The sequence below is a fragment of the Nothoprocta perdicaria genome, unplaced genomic scaffold, assembly GCF_003342845.1.
Source record: "Nothoprocta perdicaria isolate Ctin4 unplaced genomic scaffold, notPer1 scaffold_243, whole genome shotgun sequence".
Taxonomy (NCBI): Eukaryota; Metazoa; Chordata; class Aves; order Tinamiformes; family Tinamidae; genus Nothoprocta; species Nothoprocta perdicaria.
Genome location: NW_020455470.1, coordinates 892,078 through 912,296, shown reverse-complemented (window position 1 = coordinate 912,296; position 20,219 = coordinate 892,078). Strand labels below are relative to the sequence as shown.

Genomic DNA, 20,219 nt, shown 5'->3' with positions numbered 1-20,219 from the left:
AGATGACTACAGAAATTAAGAAAGGTACTAAAACACCTAAATCTTTTTCAAGTTTCATTCAGATGCATCAGTCCGTAAGTCAGTCCGCTGTATACCAGCTCTGTGCACAAACAATAAAGAGGTGGCAGCCTGTATTACAATAGCTGAAAGAAGAAAATCTACTTAAGAGTATTGCTGCATTCCATCTATTGAAAAAATACAAAGTCTCCAACCAAGTAATATCCACATGTGCAATAACTCTGCAAGGGCTATAAAGCAACTTAAACTGAGCCATACTTACAGGCATGCAATAAGGGAATAGGCACATGCTGAAGTATATTTATGCTACTACTATATGTGATGTTGCATGCTCCTCTCTAAGACAGAGATGGGATACTCCTGTCACAGAATCATTGAGGTTGGAAGGGACCCTAGAGACCATCCAGTCCAACGCCCTGCTCCAGCAGGGACACCCAGAGCAGGGGGCACCCGGTCACATCCAGGCGGGTTGGGGAGATCTCCAGAGCAGGAGCCTCCCCAGCCTCCCTGGGCAGCCTGGGCCAGGGCTCGGGCACCCTCACACCAAGCAAGTTCTTCCCCACACGCAGATGGAGCTGCCTGGGGTTCAGCTTGTCCCCATTGCCCCTTGTCCTGGCACTGGCCACCACCGAGGAGAGTTTGGCCCCTTCCTCCCTACATTCATAGAATCATAGAATGCTAAGGTTGGAAGGGACCTCAGAGGTCATCTAGTCCAACCCCTGCACACGCAGGGTCACCCAGAGCACGTGGCACAGGGCTGCGTCCAAGCAGGTTTGGGAGATCTCCAGAGAAGGAGACTCCACAACCTCTCCCGGCAGCCTGTTCTAGGGCTCTGTCTCCCTCAGTATTAGGAATTTTTTCCTTAAGTTCCTGTGGAACTTTTGGTGCCTCAGCCTGTGGCCGTTTCCTCTAGTCCTGTCGCTGGCCACCACTGAAAAGAGGCCGCCCCCTCCTCCTCACTGCCTCCCTTGAGGTATCTATWSACACTGATCAGGTCCCCCCTCAGCCTTCTCTTCTCCAGGCTAGACAGGCCCCACTYGCTTAGTCTTTCCTCATACATGAGATGCTCCAATCCCTTCATCATCTCTGTCGCTCTGTGCTGGACCCTCTCTAGAAGCTCCATGTCTCTCTCTGCCCTGGGAAGCCCCAAATCTGAGCCTATCAAAAAATTCTGCTAATACAAGTTGTCCTTAACAGAGGAAGCAGCCAGGAACAAGCTGCTGAACTGCCCTGGCAGGCGAAAGCTCGGATCCGCTGCGCGGGTCGATGGCGGCGGGCCCACCCAGGCCGTAGGCAGCCAGGGCACCAGGCCGGGCCCGCGGGGCCGCGCCCCTGGCATGGCCGGCAGGGAGGCGCTGGGGCCGCTTCAACTGCCAACCTCCTGACCGACTTCTCGGGTTGCGCACAGTGAATCCACCCATCCCGCAGATTTCCAGGGAATTATCTACTTCCCTTAGCCAGGAAAATGAACAAACTCAAAGTTCAACCTGATTTCAACAGCTAAACCTCAAGCTAAAGTCAACAGARTCCAAAGCGTCAAACTCAGCCTCCAAACAATCCTGTGGAAATCCTTAGCAAAGCTGGGCTGGAATCTCTCATCTGCAGTTCTTGGTACAAGCATGGATTTGTAGAGAGACCCCTGCATACAATCTCTTTCCTTTTTATGAAGCTGACTTTGCAAAGCTGTGTTGCACCATTGACTTCAGGGCTACCCCAAAAAAGAAAAAGGTACCTTCTGTAAGCACAAGGAAATAGTTATTAGGCAAAAGTGCCCTTTTAATATGGCCCAGGGCATTCCTGGGCTCCTGTCCTGCTCCACTACTCTGCTCTCAGAGACTATAGCTTACAGGAGACACATAAAATCAGAATTTTTTTTTTTTTCAGATAAACTTGCCAGTTTGGCTTGCATCCCCAAGAGCTTCAGAGAGCTTTGAAAGCCATCCCGGAAGAGCAGATAAGTGCTTGACTGCCCTGCAAGCACCCTGGCAAACAGCTTCCGTCAGAGCTCTCCAGACACGTTTTTGTCACGATGGAGGTTTGATTTCTACAGTTTCAACCACATGGACTTACCAAAYACTTTGCTCTCACTTGCCAACTTCACTCTGGCTATTAAGCTACATCCCCAGTACAGAACACACAGCAGCACTGGGTTAAAAAAGCAGCTGTAAGGCACTAGCAAAGCGCTAGTAACTTGCCTCTTTCACAAAACTAAAGATTCCTTTCTGTTCAAAGAGTAGAAAGTCATCCTTTGCTACTTAAATAAGAATTACAGCTTCTGCATGTACAAGTATATAAAGGAACTGAAATTACGTCTATGAACCTCCCAAGATGCTTGTAGCTCAATTAAACACCTTAGTTTTACTTACCACTATCTAGCTGGTGGACAGCCTTGCATCCCTATAGAGATACTCAACTACCTTTGCTCCTTTTAAAGGGAAGAGCGTGACAACTATAGATAAAAATGAGACTTTTATTCCAAATACCAACTGTGTTTATACAATAATGCTTTTATGCTCCCATTATCTGCTATTAAACTAGAACGATTTTCCACAAATAACCATCCTATATTATCTTCATTTATTGAAGAGGATGAGATGAGACCCAAGGCCCAAGGCTGCTGTTTCTAATTATATCAGAACCATTTTCTCCCCAGTGGCACTCCACTCATTAACACCCCCTTTGCTGTTTCCAGGCCCTGGCAGCTAAGGTTGCAAAGCACTGATGATAGGATTATTCATCTAAAACCTCCTTTCCCAATACATGCCTACTGAGCGCACTAAGATCTTAAAAATGAGTCTCTAGCTTGCAGAAAAAAAAATGAAAATAAAGGAGAGACAGGCAGACACACACACACACATTTACAGACAGAAAACTGGCTGCAGTTTTGCTAGCTTTTTTTTCCATCACTTGAGGAATGTTTTATACCCCTTCTTTTCAGGGAAGGGCAGAGAGTTTAGTTCAATAGTTCAGCTCATACCAAACTCTCAACATTGAAATATTTTGTCAGAAAATCCACTGTACTCTTCCCAAGCAGAGAAAAAGAACAGAAAGTGTACACAGATCCTGAGCTTCCCCAGCGCTGTACCGGAGGTAAAGAGGAGCATCACTGCTAGATATCTGAAGTCAAAACTCACTCAGGTACAAACCTGAATGACAAAAATCAAACTTAGAGAGGTTAGAGAGCTAGCTAAGATAATTCACCACAGGCGCTACCTTTTGCCATATGCTCAGTCCTTTCAGTATGTTCATTGCAATGGAATTTTCATGCTATAGCATGAATTTAATTTGAAATTTTGCTGCTATTATTCTTACAAAGACTAAAAGCTGTGACTATTTCATACATTTTCACACAGGATTTCACTTGTCACTAATATTTGTGTTACACATGCAAATCACAGCCAAAATATAGCAGGAGTAACAGATGCAATGTTCCAGACAAGTTTTATGCTACAAAACATGCACCTTGAATGGAAATGCAAGTTATACAGATTAGCAAATGTTATTGTAGTAATTTGAGAAAACACTGCACTTTCTAAAAAGTATTAATGAAGAAATAAACAGTTAAATTAGAAGAATTTTCTTTGCACCTGCTGGATGACTTCTTAACAGGGGCATATCTATCTGGAAGATAAGCTCTTTCCAAAAAAAGGATAACGTGGGTAGGGAGCAGAGTGATAAAACGGYGGGTGATTACAAGACAAGCATTCTCTCTTGTGGCATTTAATTGCACAGAAAACACTCTCGACTTCCACCAAATAGTAGAAAGCATCAAAAACCACTTTTTTTTTTTTTAAATGAAACCTCCCTAACTATAAAATGATCATTACAGCTACACTGTTGTATATGGAGTTACCAACATCAAGAAGAATTTCATTTGTACATGAAATTTATCCTTTCCTATATGAAATTACCACCATCAAGAAGAATGTCAAATGCACTTGAGAAACACTAATACAGCTTTCTTTTGAAACAGAATTTAAAAGCATTTTAGTGGGAAGTGGCTTGCAAGATTTAACGTTTATGAAAAATTAATTTAGCATTTCAAAGCTAATCATGAACAGCTCTGTCCAGAGCTGTATTATCCCATATGGGAGAGCTGATCTCCACTGCCTACAGAACTCTCGCTGCAAAGTAACTCTAATTTTATATTGTAAATAAATTACAAGTATGATCCTGTTTTCTAAGGATGAGGAATGTTACATATTTCTTAGTGCTGTTTTTTTTCCCCTGTCAGGATGTTCCTATTTCTTCTTAGAGAAGGAACATTTCTCAAGCAATATGTTACTAACAGGTGCCTTGAGTCCTCCAGAAGCCCTGGGGTGACTGGACCACGGAGACTAGAAAGTCAAGACTTTCTTCCAGTGCACTCATTCGATCCATCAGCCAACTCTGTTAAGCTCTGAGAAATGCACTATGTGTCATGAAATCAAGAGACTATTTCTGCACACAATTTACCATTTGCTTTTGATCACCAAGCATTTTTAGGTTTTGCTTTTTCACCAACAATCTCATTTTTGAAATACACATACACATATTCCTTTCAAAGGCCCCGAGGCTTCAGCACAACAAGCTTTACTAATGTTAAAATCCATTTTGCTTTGTTTAGTCTTCTGGAAAATGCGAGCTAGAGCCTATTATCCCCAAGATGTGAATATCCCACCAAGAAATCTTAATCCAAACAAAGGCTCTCTAAGTCCTGAACAGTTCAGCAATATCTCGACATATTAGTACATCAGTTACAAGTTTGAAGGCAGCTGAGGAAATCTGAAACAGCTACATGAAACATCACCTTTTTCATCTCTCAAAGGGAATTCACAAAGTGCAGAGACTCAAAAAGAAAAATACCTTTTGCATCATCAGAGCCTGAAGCCAATAGCTTAGGGTCCATCAAGTTGAAGTCAACACTCCAGCACCTTTTCTCATGCTCCTGTTTATAGAAACAAGAAAAGTATTAAGATACACAGTGAGCTATAATTTGATAAAATAGTAAATGGAAGGCAAACGCTGTTAGGCATAAATTGTCAGCAGACTCTTGCTCAGAGAGGCTTTACTGTGTTTCACAGGTTCTCAAACAACCTTTTCTGTTTGAGGCACTGTTGTTTCACTGTGTGCTGCTGCTGGTTCTCTATAAGACAGCTGCATCCCCCAGTATTGCCACAACGTCTGTTCTAAAACACTTCAAATACCTCCCCTCTGAAAACCTCACTTTTCTAGAAAGGTACTAAAGATTTACTTTAGTGCCTAATCCTGTGTTTTTCCACCTGTAAGCAGAAGCCGGTACATTCCCCAAACACAGAAGAGCTGTACTTGCCACTCAGATACATCCCCCATGGAAAGATAGCTCTGCACTGAATGAAACCCCGAATTCAGTCCAAGCCCTTGTTTAATGCCTTTGCAGAGCCTTGCAAGATGATGATGTGAAGGGCTGGCCAGGACAAGATAATTAAGGGACTTAAAAAACATGTGAAGCAGATGCCAACATACTTTCCTCAATCTATGTAAATCCAAATAAAAATAATCAAGTAATTTGATAGGAAGCAAAATTAGTTTGTTTTAACACAAGCAACAGCTGGTCCTCTCTAGGTTCATTATTCAGCTTCATAAAGAAATGCAAAACACATCTGAGAGGAAAATAGACAAGACTTATTTTGTCCAGTACAATTCAGTTTCAACTGAGACATGCAGAGGATTAATGAAAACAAGATTACACTCACAGCTAAAATACAATAAAAAAAGTAAATAAAGGCTTAAGCAGGAACTAGAAATTCCTATTGGACTGTCAAGATAAGGGAAYGAAAGGCTAGTTTGTTGTTCATTCATTACTGCCGAATAGCTCAATGCATTACATCCTGGACACATTCCTCTGCAGCATTTCCAACCCTTTCTACCAATTTATCACATTTGCTTCCAAACTCCTTGTTTGGAGCACAGGCCTCTTATAAATCATCCCATAAAACTTTTACATAGAACAATTGCTGCGACAAGAAGATACAAGTGTCCCCACTGCAGACTACTGCACAACAAAGCTATTCAGACTGTAAATTTGTCAAACAGGAGGGCATCTGTTTCACCTTGTCCAACCTAAAGCCTGTTGCAGRACAAAAAGCAACATCTTAGACCACTGTCCCCAAACAACACGGTCCACAGGTGGGAAAACGGGCCTGTTTACTGACTGCATCTTACCTGGTAGACCTTGGATCTCTGTCCTGTGAAGCCATCCCACAGGATGACAGTGCCTTCATAGTCACTGCTGGCTAACAGGTTCTTGTGGTAACTACTCCAGCTGATACAGCTTCAAAAGAGAAAGAGCCCTGGTCAGTCTCAAKTGAAACTACACCTTCAACAGAGAAATCATTCCTGTAAGATGCCAGGCAGTTACCATAAAGTATGCAATGTTTGATCAGTTATCCCACTGAAACAGCAAAGACAAAACCAAAAGCCAACAGAAACATGGCAAACCTTCCCACCCCAAAAGTGTTCATCAGCCTTAACAGCAGTTCAATATAAAAAAAATCCTTGTTTTTTGATACATTTCTCTGTTACTTTGATGCTACTTGAATGCTGTACAAATTCCCACAGAGAATTTGTGTTTTGAGTTCTTAATCTCTCTTCAACAGCTACCACTTTTACTACTACCACAATAACTACTCACCTAACAGAAGCTATATATGCAAAATATGCAGCTACATGGGTTGCCAGTCAATCTCTCCATCATTCTCTCCCTGACACATACGCACGTTCCAAGCCTACGTGCAAAAATCAAAGTTTGGGACTTTTGACAAACTCCTTTCAGCTTTTTGTACACAAGGAAAGTTCCCCTTCCTGCCCAGGAGAAAACAGCAGTTTGTTTGCAGGGGACAGTTCAGGAAATATTTCTGCCAGGAAGCTGCAAAGTAAATTCACATGTTTGTATTTTAAACTGTGCARGTTGTTATGTAAAATTCGATGACAACTGGAACAACCAATTCTAGTCCTTAGAAAATGAAATATGAATAATACTGACAAGTCCCACTCCCACTGCTCTGGCAAGATGCCTCCAGTCTGACTCCTCAAAATGTGACAGAGGTAAGAAAATTTGTACTAGTCGTTTGCCAATTGTGGGGCCATCTGGCCCAAAAGCGTGCCAGGGGGTATCAGCTGTGATGCACGCAGCAGAAGCTGAGCTGACAGATCCAATTCAGGCAGGTCATGAGACAGCTCCAGCACAACTAACTAGAGGAGGGCAGTCCTAGGGTCAGGTTTTAACCAATAACCTAAACTGGAAGTTAACGATTCTGTAACTCTTTATTAATCCTTTGACTAATATAGCTATAGATTAAATACTACATAGGAGCATGGATCAATTAGAAATACTTTACCTCTGAAATTTCTAATTTCTTGGTTTCACTATGCATTTGAAACTTTTTTTTTCCTTCCCCTCCCGCCAAGAATAAATCCTTTACATGCACAGAGGAAGAAAAAAAAAATCCCTGGTTTGTTACATTTAAAATATATTAGCGCTGCCTTTAATTAGCTGTTATTCTACTCCTATGTTGAAACCTAGCTACTGAAGTGTGAATTTGTAGCCCCAGGGGAACTTAGGCCCATTAACCACTACTCACAGCTAACTGCTCTTTAGTTGCGTGCAGTCAACAAGCCAAAGAAGTAGGTCTAAYGGGAGGCAGGAAATCTGACTGTTTAAGGTGAATATGAATAAACAGGCAAAGGGAAGGACACTGTATGGGTGCCTGCAACTATGGGAAACTTGACTAAGTGATTCAAAAGACATTGAGCTCTGACATCCTCTACAGSCTCCAACCAGACCTTGCAATCCTGATCACAAGGCTTAGAGCTCGGCTGTTCTATCAGCTTTCAGTCCACCCCACTGTCTGCTCACCTAGTCTCTTAAGTTACCATTTTTGATAGCAGTTGATGGTAAAAAGTGATACAGCTCTGAACTGTTTTTTCTGCTTTCATCTCCTTCAGAATAAGCCAATTGGGAAGTATTAGCATCTTCAGCCCTTCCAAGTGCAAGGACTGCCCTCAAATGCATCATCAAGGAGATATCCTCATGCTAACCCAACTATCTTTAGGTACCCTCCGAAAGGCAGGTGTTGATGACCTGTCATTGACCAGCAGCTTCATCCAGAGAGGCTGAAGTGGTCTCCTGAGGACCAAACACAGCCRGCAGGTACTGCCCACCAGCACTGTGACAAAAAGGTTGTAGAGGTCCAAAAACAACTTGCCTGAAGCTCCAGCTCCAGCAGTGTCACTGATGGAAGCAAAAACTACTTTAGAGATCTAGAGCTGCACCACAACTGGGTTCTAGCCCGAGAGCAGTCCCCAACTAACCGCAGGGCTAGAATGGGCGCGCTCGACATTTACTGGTTTATTTTTACTGGAGTGGTTCCCCACTCCTTCCTGTTACCTGCACTGAAGTACTCCAAGCTAGGCAGAGCTAAAGTTCAGAAAAAATGCCTTTATCAGGAGAGTTGAGAGAATATGCCAGGTAGTAGCAGGAACCGGATGGAGTCCTAGAGAAAAATGGACATGATGGTGCCATTGTGACCAAGTCCAGGACAGATATTCTGTGCTAGGAGAGCATGAAATCCATATCTGAACTACAGACGTGAACTGGACATTGCAAACTGAACTGCAAAAGTAATCATATATTATACACACACACACACACATATATAGTCAAAAAGGAAAATAATGAAAGTTCAGAGTTATGAGTAGGCAGAAAAATGGAAAGGACCAGAACTTAAATGGTGTTGAGAGGTAATAGATTTAAGGATTTTTAAAAATGACATTGTAAGRAGAGGAAACTTTTATCAGTCATCACAGATGGAGAAGTTGAACTGCTGCTGTGTGTCCCTTCCAGGCGGCACCACTAAGATGATGCTCAGCAATCTGTATCTCTTAAGTCTGATGGTGCTAATAAGGGGTTAACGGTCACTTGGAAAGCATTTGCAGATGGAAAGACAAAGGAAAAACAGACTGACAAATGAAAAATGTTTAGGGATCTACAGCAATTAAGTGGTTCAATTAACACCTTTTAAGTCACACACCATATATCTTCCTTTTTTAAGGAAGATAATTAAACGCTCATAAGAAGACAAAACAAACAGTCCTGTTCCACCTCTGAYTCCTCATCACCACCCAGCAGCTCTTCACAGCTCTTAACCGCAGTGCKCTCCTTGGTAGTGCAAGACGCAAGGTTCTTTATACTTTAAAAGCTCAAAGTAACTTTTGGTAGGGTACAGTTCTGGGTTTAATGAGATAGATGTGAGCTCCCTCTCCTCTAACTCTTTCAAATTGCATGGCACTGCCTCTCACAAAGGTTGCAAAAAGATTAAKTAAGTCTTTTTGAACACCTCTTTCCGAACCTTGGTCTCATTCTCTGCCAGATACGATGACACTGGCCTGAAAAGTCATTTTTTTTGTGCTTGGGATACAATAACGCCTTTTCCAAGTGGATTCCCTAGGTCTACAAAGTACTGAGGTGGTTCTAGTAACCCAGAAGGGTAGAGGTCTTTTTTAAGCTGTTATCRTGAGTGACAATGGGCTCAATGTCCATGCAGGAGCAAGGTGAAGAGGAAAATGGAGAGGTGAAGAGGACAAGGGAGAGACAGGCAGAAATCTGCACCTTGTTCTCTGGCCTCAAAGGGTAAAGCACCAAGGCCCCAGCCTGCAAAGGTAACTAAATTTCTGTATACAACCTTGACGTGGCCTTCAGCCACATACAGTCAGGAGGAAACAGACTGTGAAAGTAATGCCCTAGGAAAACAGAAGTCTACGTAAGGCTGAAATAATGTATAATTCAGAGCAAGATTAAAAGGGATTATGTAAAAACATCTTGGAGGACAGCCATTTATTTTAAAAGCTATTAACAGTATTTTTCTTTCCATTCTTTTTTGTTCTTTAATCCAGAAGCAATCTTATATGTTATGCTCCAGAGGTTTATCTTGCTATGATTTGCAATAGCTTTGCTTAGGAGGAGAACTAGGTGAAACTCCTGGAGAAGGTCTAGTTGAAAAGTAATTGTCCAGTGCAGAAGTTCTCTAACCTCGGCACCTGATCCAGACACAACATTTCTGGCCTGTTCAGATTTATGTACATTATTTTATCCAGGAACACGAATGGGACAGTTTGGTTAGTGCAGGCAGCTGCACTAATGTTTCATTCATGATCCAGTCTTTTAGTGGCTGAGCGATTTCAAAGCCATGTTCAAGTTACCAGGTGTCAACTGACCCTCTGGTGATGAGAGTTAAACAGAGTTAAAGCTTTTAATAAGGTACAAGCTCCTGTGTTCTCATCTGCTTCCGAGTGGCCAACGCTTCAGAGCCAGTCGATTACTACGAGCCAACTGCAGCCTGGTACTTTTAGGACTAAAATGTTTTTAAAGGAATGATCTGTTCCTGGAATTATCAACCATGTGAATGACGACACTATTTTTCATCAACCTAAAGAAATCCACTGGTGGGATTAAGAGAAAATACATTTAAGCCATTTTTTTCATTAATATTATAGCAAAATGAGGCAGTCACTCTGGAAGCTGGAGTTAATGAAAGTTGAATGTATATTTTCCTGCAACCTGTCTGTTTTCTGAAGGATAACGTGTTGGAAATATGGAAGTCTGAACACTATTCATAAAGGGGCTTCAGCATAAGCACAGTTCACACTTCTCCACCTAGCAAACAACCTAAGCTGAAAAACACCATAACACCTTTYTTTTTTTTTTTYCCCCCCTCAATTTTAACTTAATGGTGGGAATTTACTGCAATTTTAAAGGCAGAGAGCAACAAACCCATGAACTGTGTGTGATAAGGACAGAAATCACACATCTGATTTGTCAAAACTGAAAAACAAAGCCAATAAAATCCTAGGAGCATCCTAAAAGGAAAGCCTTCRATGCTTTGTTTTTACTGCAGTTGACTACACAGATGCAGCTGATTTTGGAGGGCTGTGGGAGCATCTATCACAATGCTGCAAACACACACTGTAGTGAGCATGCAGAATATTAAACATCTATTTCCAAAAACATGTTTACCTAACCACACTTGCCCACCACCTAATGCAGATTAGCAAGAGCCAATTCCTTTTACCTGAACACTAAGCTTTCTCTCTCTYTCTCTCTTTCTTTTCTATTTTGAGCTTCTTCAACCTAGGGCAAAACAACAATTCTGCCTCTTGAATAAATCACAGGAGAACTGTCATTTGTTGCAAGCTGCTCATTCCTTGTCCCTTCCTACCTCCCTCTGCCTCGGGGGGAGATAGAGATTATGGTCTGTCAGGGCTGGGGACATGGCAAATCATAATTAGCTCACAGGGTGCTGTTTATAGCTCCTACACAAYGCCAGGATTTGTTTCTTGTGCTGAAGCTATGAAGCTGTAAATGGGATTTTTATGAGGATTTATGTGTCATCTTGTGTTTTTCCTGGAAGCTTATGCCACTGTCATTCTCGGAGAATCTATGCACATTTACCAGAAAACTGACATGCTAATTTCCTCCTCATTCTTAAAAATAAGGATCAGAAGAAAGCTCAAGAGAAAAAAAATGTATTTAAGAAGCAGGTGGGCGTAGGAAGGGGGGATGGGGTGGAAAAGAGGGAAAAAAGAGACTCGGATACAGCTGGTGMAAGGGCTTTGCTCCAGGAAAGCCTACAATCAATTAGTCCTAGTGTGAAACAGAATCTTTCAGCAAGGGGCCAGCTGGCACTGGGCAGAGCAGGGCTGGGCTGGTGCCAGCCAAACTGGGCAAGGGTTTCCCTGCGCCCAGCTGCTCCAGGCCAGCAGGCTCGCTCCGGGCCAGCCCTGGGCGCTCCAGGCGCTGTCACCTGTCTGCTTTAGAAAATCATCCCGGCGCTGCTGCTCTGGACGCAGAGTCTGCGGCGTAACAACCAGGGGTTTATCCCCACCTCCAACAAGGCTAACTGGGACCAGTTCAGGASAGCTTCCTCGATGCACACTCGGAAAGTACCCCCGGACGGGCTGTTGGGGCGCAGCTCAAGGGACAGACGTGACCCACGGTGCAGGAGCATGAGCAGGATGGGTGCAAGCATGAGCTGCACGAGCCTCCCTTGCCGCTGCGCTCTGCAAGGCCCCCGGGACGGGCGCCGCGCTCCCTGGTGTGTGCGGCTGCACATTCCAGGCGGGATGACAGCCAGGCATCCTCCACTACCTCCATCACCATTACACTCACGAGCAGCTAACGAGCATCTGGCACAAGTTTTCTGTTGTTTAAGGTCTCCTAAAAATAACGGAGACGTGGCAGCCCACGGAAGAGCCTCATTCTGAACGCCTTGGCAATGGCAGCAGCAGGATGCAGCCACCAGCCCAGCGGAGACCTGCGCAGAAGGCGCCGAGGCGACGGCACGAGTGTGCGTCCCGCCGAGACGGGCACCAGGGAGCACGGAGCAGAGCTGCCGCGTGGCTTTGGAGAGGCTGCATCTCCACCTGTACTAAAATCAACAGCTTCAAGTCAGTGCTTGTTACAGCAGCAGGCTCTACTTTTTTAGATTTTTAGCTTAATACAGGCATGTTTTTGGCATACTGCAGTATTCTGTAATGCAATTATAGGCTTCATACCTTCTCTTCTCCCTCAAGCTATGCCACTTCAGAATAGCAATTTATTACGCTGTGCTCCAGCGCAACGGCGAGCTGCTGAGCCAGTGACTGGCAGCACAGCTAATGGCTACAGCAAGAAGACATTTGATTGACGGTCTAGCCTCATTTGTCAAGACCAGAAGTAGCCTTATACTGAAGGAATGCTGATGTGGAGGTACCAAGGGAAAAAGAGAGGCACTGTTTATTAGAAACCAGAGACACCAGAGCAAGGAAGTGACAGAAGAGGTCCTGTCTACCCCTTCCATCAGGGGACGATCCTTCTAGGATCATATATACACACACACACACACTTTTCTGTACTTGTGTGTGTGAGCACTAAGTTATGAGAGAGCGTGTGCGAGCAAGCACCTGGACCCAAGCAGAGCCACAAGCAGAGCCTTGTCTGGGGGCCTAGGGCTGACAAGAGGGACCCCGCTAAGCGTGGGGATGCAGCTCTCCCCTCACGAGGCACCGTCTGGGGAGGCTGAACGAACCACCTAGTGCCTGACAGGACTGTCAGAGCAGATTCCCATCACACTCGGAACAGCACACTCTGTTTGGAAAGAGTCTCAGGCAGACAGGGAAGGTGCAAATACATATATCTTTCTCCTTCTCATTAAAATAAGAGGAATTAATCAAGTACCAGACACTTCTCCTCACATTCTGCTCTTCTCTTCCAAACCAAGTTGAAGCCAGGGATCGTGAACTCTGCTATGACTCAGTCAAAAATACTAACAATTTTCAGAAGTGCCGGTATAAGTTTGGGAACTGGAGAATCCAGCAGTTTCAACTATGACTGTATTTGCCTACACAAATTCACTAGTTTCCATGTAGTCACACATTGCCCAGAACCCCGGGAAGGAATAACATAACAAACTAGCARCCCTTTGCAATACATACGTTAAAACATAAACTCCACAAATCAATGTCTTATTAAAGAACATTTCTCTCAGACTGTTTATGTTCGCTTCCTTAAGAGTTAGAGTGGGGAAAAAATACATGTATTTATATACACACACACACACAYATATATATATATAAATAATGCAAGGCAAGTAAATATCAGTCTTGTGAAAACGGAGCTAAGGAAGATAAGGAAGAAAAAAATCTGTAACAGTAATTAGAAAATAATTCCAATCAGTTACATTTCAATACACAACTGTATATTTGTACTCAGTGAAGACAGCAACAAATGAATGAATGTATTTGCCAGCTATGATAAAGAACTGGACACAGAAGTTATCCTCAGACATCCGAAGGKGTTATCTATAGCATATCCCCTACTCAAGTCTTCGTCTCCTTTAGGCTCTGTAGGCGTAGAACAGCATTTGCAAGGAACAAGGAACACAGGCCTGCTCTTACCTTGAATGAGTGCAGCACGGCCAGCTACCAGCGTCCGCAAATACGTGTAGGCAAATGCAAGAAGCATTCCCCGTTTCAATGCAAAGCCAATGCCTACCTGATTTTGGAATTACAGGTCATTTCATTCTCAGGGTAGTGAATATCCACCGCATCCTGAATGACTGTACCATACTCATAGACTTTAATCTTCTTTGTCACCCCAGCAATGGCAAAGTAGTCACAGTCTCGGTCAAACTCAATACTGAGGAACAAGAACAAAAAAAAGCACMGATTGAGAACCGTACAGTAACACAGGTATTTACAAGCAGGGTAATTTTACCACCTAACTGGGCTCAGCATTGCTGAGCTGATGATCACAATTCTTTTGGAGAATGCGCTTAGTAGACATGGCATTTGAGGCAACTTGATGTGGTCTGGTATGTGCTCAAACAGCACACAGYTTTGCTCTTAGGCAAGATTTTCTAATCCTAACGTGGTTATTTCCTGAACTGGACTTTTGTGGGGGCACAATCTCCCTCCTGCAGACGGTGCTTTTGTCCAGGCACTCCGAAGGCTGTTCTGGTCACGCAAACTGCCTGTGTTACCAGGTACCTAAATGTCAAAGCTGACAGCTCACACTGGCAGGTACTTAAAATGTGACTGTGGGGTCTACGACCAAATGCCCCAGGACGACTGCTGATTGATTCCTTTCAGCTGAAATGTTCCATCCCTTGGCTCCCCTCTACAGCACCTTGGTGAACTCTAAGTGCTAAGACCCAGCATATTAGTACTTGTCAAAGAAAGAAAAAATTTATATATATAAAATTAAATTCTCTGAGCAACAGAAGGCTGAAATGTATATCATCAGAACAATAAAAACCTCACACAATATAACTTCCACCTAGGGTTGCTCCTGGAAACAGACACACTTGCTGCCTTGAACTGCAGGGCACGTTTGTAATAGATATCAATGAAGTTGGAAGTAAAAGCAGTTACTTTGTAATAAAGCTAAGCTCCAAACGAGAAAACCCTGAGGTTCTACATGAAATACACGTGAGAAAGAAAAGCAGCAGGGTACAGAAAGCTAACRCTGTTGTTACTTTCACAGCTTGCAAAGGCTTTGAAGAAATTTATTAGGCATCTAATGGAGAATTCAAATGGCTTTTGGGAAGCAGTTTCTTGCTTGGGAAGAGCGGGGTCCTGCCGCCGGCGTTTCCCGGGGCGCGCCGGGAGGATGCGCAGCGCTGCCCACGCGGCGGCACGGGCTGCCCGCCAGCCCAGGGACGAGATGGACGGGACGGGGCTGCGCGGCCTCTGCGCTCCGAGCCCCCCGACCACTTGGGCTTCTACCACGCTGAGGTCTCTCAGGGCTCTCTGTTACCTAATTAACTTTGGTGCCTGCTGCYCCTCGCCATTTTCCACGAAATCACAGCACTTATGAAACAGGCAGTAAGTTCTGAAAGCAGCTCACACTCAATTCATACTGCTTGAAAAACGCTGAGCAGGAGGGTTTAMAGGACTTCTCCCCACAAGGAGAAAGCACTAAACCATTCACAAGAGGGACGAAGGCTYTTTAGGCTGCCCTTATAGCCACAGTGTCTCAAGCTTTCTACCCCTCATGAKAGCTGAGAAGTTGAAGCCTTTGCAATGCTTTCAAGGGAAGATACAATTTATATGTCATGAGAATTTTCACATCTTTGTAAAGAAGAAACCATCAAGTGATTTTTCAGTTACGGAGAGAAYAGATTATTCCTATGCAGCCCGATGATGTAAAGTTCGGGGAAACRGTTGGCAATTTGGTCATTTAACTCAGGCACCTAAATCCTCTGCAGAGCAGTGCCAGGAAGGAGCCCCGCTGACAACTGCTTGCTTGCTGTAGGGAAAGCAGACCAGTCCGGTGAGGTCTGCAAAGTCACAAGCCCATTAAAAATAAATAAATAAATAATTAAATAGGAAATAATAATAAATAGGAAAGGAAGTGTTTATGGTCAGGGAATGAAGAAAAGCAGATGTGCATCTCTTCACATGAAAAGGAAGAGAAAGCAGCTAGACTGCTTTCCCCCCTCCTCCTTCCAAGCACCAGGCCTACCCTAGTCAAACCAAGTTTATTTATACCAGCCCTGCAGAAGCTGTGCTCAGGCCCRCCTTGGCCTGTCAGCTCACGCTAAGCAATGAAGGAATTTTATAATCAGAAGCCTATATAACAAAGCAATGGATTTATCTGTGCCACAGTCTTAATCGAGCTGCTGTCTCAGCTCCTGCTTGCAGTCCTGTGGATTCTGGTACAGCACAGTTAGACTGATGGCAGCGATTCATCTAGTTGGATTCAATTTATATCCTCAGTCTTCTGCTGCTGAAGGAAAAAAAAAATAATCCCACTGTAATGTCTGGTAAAAAGCCAAGTTATCAGAATAGCACAGAATTGTCTCACCTGAGGTGGTTTTGTTTCTCTAACATTACTTGTAGATTTTTTTTTTTTTATTTTAATAGTCACTGTAGATAGAACAAATGCATATCTCAATAATGTCTATAGCAGTTAGCACGTAATTAAAATAATAATAAAATTCATCAACTAGCGAAAACTGAAAACTGACGATTAGACCTGCGACCTTCAAAGAGCCTCCAAGCCGCTGCAGGGAGGGAAAGGCCGCCGACGTGAAGCGGCACGTGTGGGACGTCCGAGGCCAAGGCCCGCAGCGGCGCGCGSCGGCTCCGACACCGGCCGCCCGCCTCTCCCAGGCTCCACATCCCACGGCTTCTCCTGCCGGTAATTGCTTTCTTTTTTCACAAAACGTCTCAGCTATTGCAATGAAGATATCAAGAACAGAATAAAAACCAAGATCAGCGCTCGTCTAGTGGGTATATTTATTTTTAAAGGAAGCACAGGAGGGTAAGCTACAGTAGAAAGTTTGAACGTCCACACACGAGCTCCTCTGCGTTAGCTGTGATCCTTGCTCCTCGGGGAGGTGCTACTCAGTTATTGCTACTCTTTCCKTTTTGTCTTAAAAGGAAACAGTAAAAAGCATGGCTAACAAAAGACTATGAATTCTACATAAGGAATCTTTTGGAGATACTAAAAGGGTTGGTTATTTGGAGAAGATTTATCCATGCGCACCAGATTTTACTTACAAAAATTAAATCGGATCAAAATTTGCTGTCTTGCTGCATGGAAAAACTAGAGAAGAGCCGTTTCCAAATCCCAGGTAACTGTTTTCTTTTTCCTGCTCWCTAATTTCTTAGCAAGCAGTGTGCTGGGTAAATACCACTGAAAGTTGCTGGAAAATAAATAAGCCTAAGTAAATAAACAAGCACACCCAGGACCTTGGAGAGCACTTGCGGCTAACAAACAGCATTATGAAACAAATTGCTTCTGAAACACGCCTGGCAGCTTGGCTTGATGAGAGGAGACCTGCGGAGCGGCAACGCGGAAGGCGCGCCTGCTGTCTGTACGCGTTGAGCGTCTCTGCTCACCCTTCCTTCACAAAACCTCTCACTTTATGCTTCCACCCACAGGCCTCTGAAGGATCCTATCAACCTTAACGATTCCAAATCCCATTTTTTACAGCCCGTTGGGCCACTGCCGAGGTGCCTTTCGAGCTCAAGCGAAAGGAGGGGAGCTGCGGGCTGCGGCCGGCGGGCGCGAGCTGCAATTACAGCGACCGTATTTTGTGCTTCGGCACCCCAAAGTCTGAATTTTGTCACACAGCGTAAGAAGTTTCAGGATGAAAAAAACAGTGTGCTAAAGCTATGAGCAGCTGAATACATGTGTTTAATTGTTGAAAAATACGTTTCAAAGCAAAGTTTGCATCAATCTCTCCTTTCTTCAGTGCCACAGGAACATGAATAGACCACTAGGGATAGCACATACCCATCACGCTCAATTCAGACAGTCGTCGCAGGAAATAGATTCTCCAAACTACAAACTAAGTAAGAATATCAGATAAGTTGCCTCAATTCCTAGCTTCCTGCAGCGAGCAGTGGGAGAGAAGGGCAGGAAAACAAACCAAAAAGCCCCCGCAAATTTCCATGGATACATGGATTAGCTACAAAGGAGACTCCATTTAATGCATTCTACCATCAYATAATAAACATTTTCATTCCCAAGAAACAAGCTAAGTGGCTGAGATACAGGCTCCAAATTAGCAAAAAGTTGSCAGATTTTTTTCTCCAATCAAACTAAATATGTCCTGGCCACTATAATCACAGACCCTTAATGGATGAGATTCAAGTCTAACAGAGGCCTGATGCAAAATGCATTTCACTGGCTGAGCCTCATCCCAGGAGAGCACTTGGTGGAACACAGAGCATCCTAAAAAGCTGTTTAACCAACCGCTTTGCAAAGGTTAAGCCTGGCGTTTGTACATTTATTTGCTATCACAGAGAAGCTGGATGTATTTTCTTCACCTGATGCCGCCATTAGKCCTTTTGTAGGCTGCCATGGATCATCTGTAACAGGGGTTGAAAAATAACCCCAAAAAAACGGAGGAAGCTTTAGGAACGCTCCACCTCCACACTACCCAGCCCAAGCAGACAACCTACGCACGTAAACATGCCCAAATGAGTCCAAGAGCTATCTAGTATAAACCACAGGTGATCTTTCAAAACTGTTCATCACTGTGTCCAGTGATGAGTTAAATGTTGTTGGGAAAGAGGACATTGCCTTCGCACAGACTGAGACAGAAGCGGTTTTGCTCTGGATCAAAGCAGCCCGGGCTTTGCATGACCAAATTTAGCAAGTTTGAGCTTTCACAGTTGCTAGTGCCTTTGTTTGTCTCTGAATTATCACGAGCAAAGGACCCCAGCTATGAGGCTGGTGGAGAGTTTGAGTCACAAGTTAGTCACCGGGGTAATCGCACTTACATGAGCTGTGGGCTTGATCCAATGAAAAGGAAGCACAGGGAGAAGGGAAGGAGAACATACAGCCAGGGCAATGGCACAGAAGCACCCCAGGCCACGGTGCCTTGGCGTTTCACTTCCTCCTACTTGAAAATAGATGGGTAAACAAAGGACTCAAACCAAAGAGATCCTTCCTGTTCTCGGAGGACATTGGTAGTTCTCTCAGTTACTTCCCGCCACCAAGAGCTCCATCACCCAAATCAATGACTAAGTACACATAATGCCGCAAGTTATTGCTACTTTGTCTATAGGAAAAAATGTAAGGTAATTTAGCAGCAGTCTTTAGGTCTGCTGCTACAGAAAGTCCTCTGCATAGGGGATGTTTTTTCCTTTAAATAAAGCAGTTAGATCTTACCCCTTCTTGCTTCCCAGCTAGCAGAAACCGGTGTGGAAAAAAACAGGTCGGGCCATTTCCACCGCTCACTGGGGTCTGCAGCAGGGCAGACCCTGCTTTGGGGCTTGGAGGACACGGGTTAAACAATCCCGCCTTTCCACAGCTTTCTCCCAGCCACAAGAGCCSAGAGTTTTAATTTGTTTTGATACTTACACATTTTCTTGCTCAAGTCGACAAATTAATGTAATTAGATGTAATTCTAGGCCCACCTCATGCTAATAAAAACATCATTTTATGCATAATGAAATGCCATCAGTTCTAATAGAGACTAATATTCCCAGGCTATAAGGAGTTTGTTTTAAAAAGAATATTAACTTCTTTTATAGACATTCATATGCGTTTTTAGAAGTTTTACAGAGGTTTGTAGGTTTAGTTCAATCTTAGAGCACTTAAGATTGAACTAAATTTTAGAGTACTTAAAATTAAAACCAAGAGAGCTACTTTCATGTTTTGTCTTTGCCAAATCCAGTAACATTCTCTTCCTTAATCCAATGAGAGAACRTACTATACCTTGTACTATGCCTATATGTTATTGCCTGCCAGCAACAGCTAAACTTTGAGAACCAGGATGTCCACTATTTTGGGGGGCAGAAATGGAGACCTCGATCCTGATCCTCCATGTAAAAGCTGCGATCTTTCCAAAAGCCATAGCGGATTATGACGCTCACTGTAAGGCCCTATAACCACTCTGCAGCTATTCTGTTCTACTRTGCAAGTTTTCCACGTATATGTATTCAGTGGAACCTTTCTTAATTAGCAGCAATGATGGGAAAGCCTATGGGGAACTACTGAATTCTGCAAGCAACTGAACACAAAGTGTATTGATAAAAAGCCACTTTACTGCTGGGTGATGCTCTTCTGCATGCTGAGGAGATGACGACAATCCCAGGGCCTATGTGCCAGATATACACAAGTAAAATGAGCCAAAGTCAAGCAAAAAAACTATCATGCAAGTTAATGAGGAGTGGATTCAGTTTTTCCA

General features: G+C 43.7%; 1 protein-coding gene across 1 annotated transcript in view; it reads right to left on the bottom strand.

The window, feature by feature from the left end:
- COP1 (COP1, E3 ubiquitin ligase) overlaps positions 1–20,219 on the bottom strand; it is a gene marked incomplete at its 5' end in the record, with an annotated part of 115,412 nt that overhangs the window by 53,000 nt on the left and 42,193 nt on the right. The window contains 3 exons of the mRNA XM_026039846.1: positions 4,864–4,945; positions 6,202–6,310; positions 14,066–14,209. Coding sequence (XP_025895631.1) covers positions 4,864–4,945; positions 6,202–6,310; positions 14,066–14,209 — 335 coding nt within the window. The remainder of the gene's footprint in view (positions 1–4,863; positions 4,946–6,201; positions 6,311–14,065; positions 14,210–20,219) is intronic.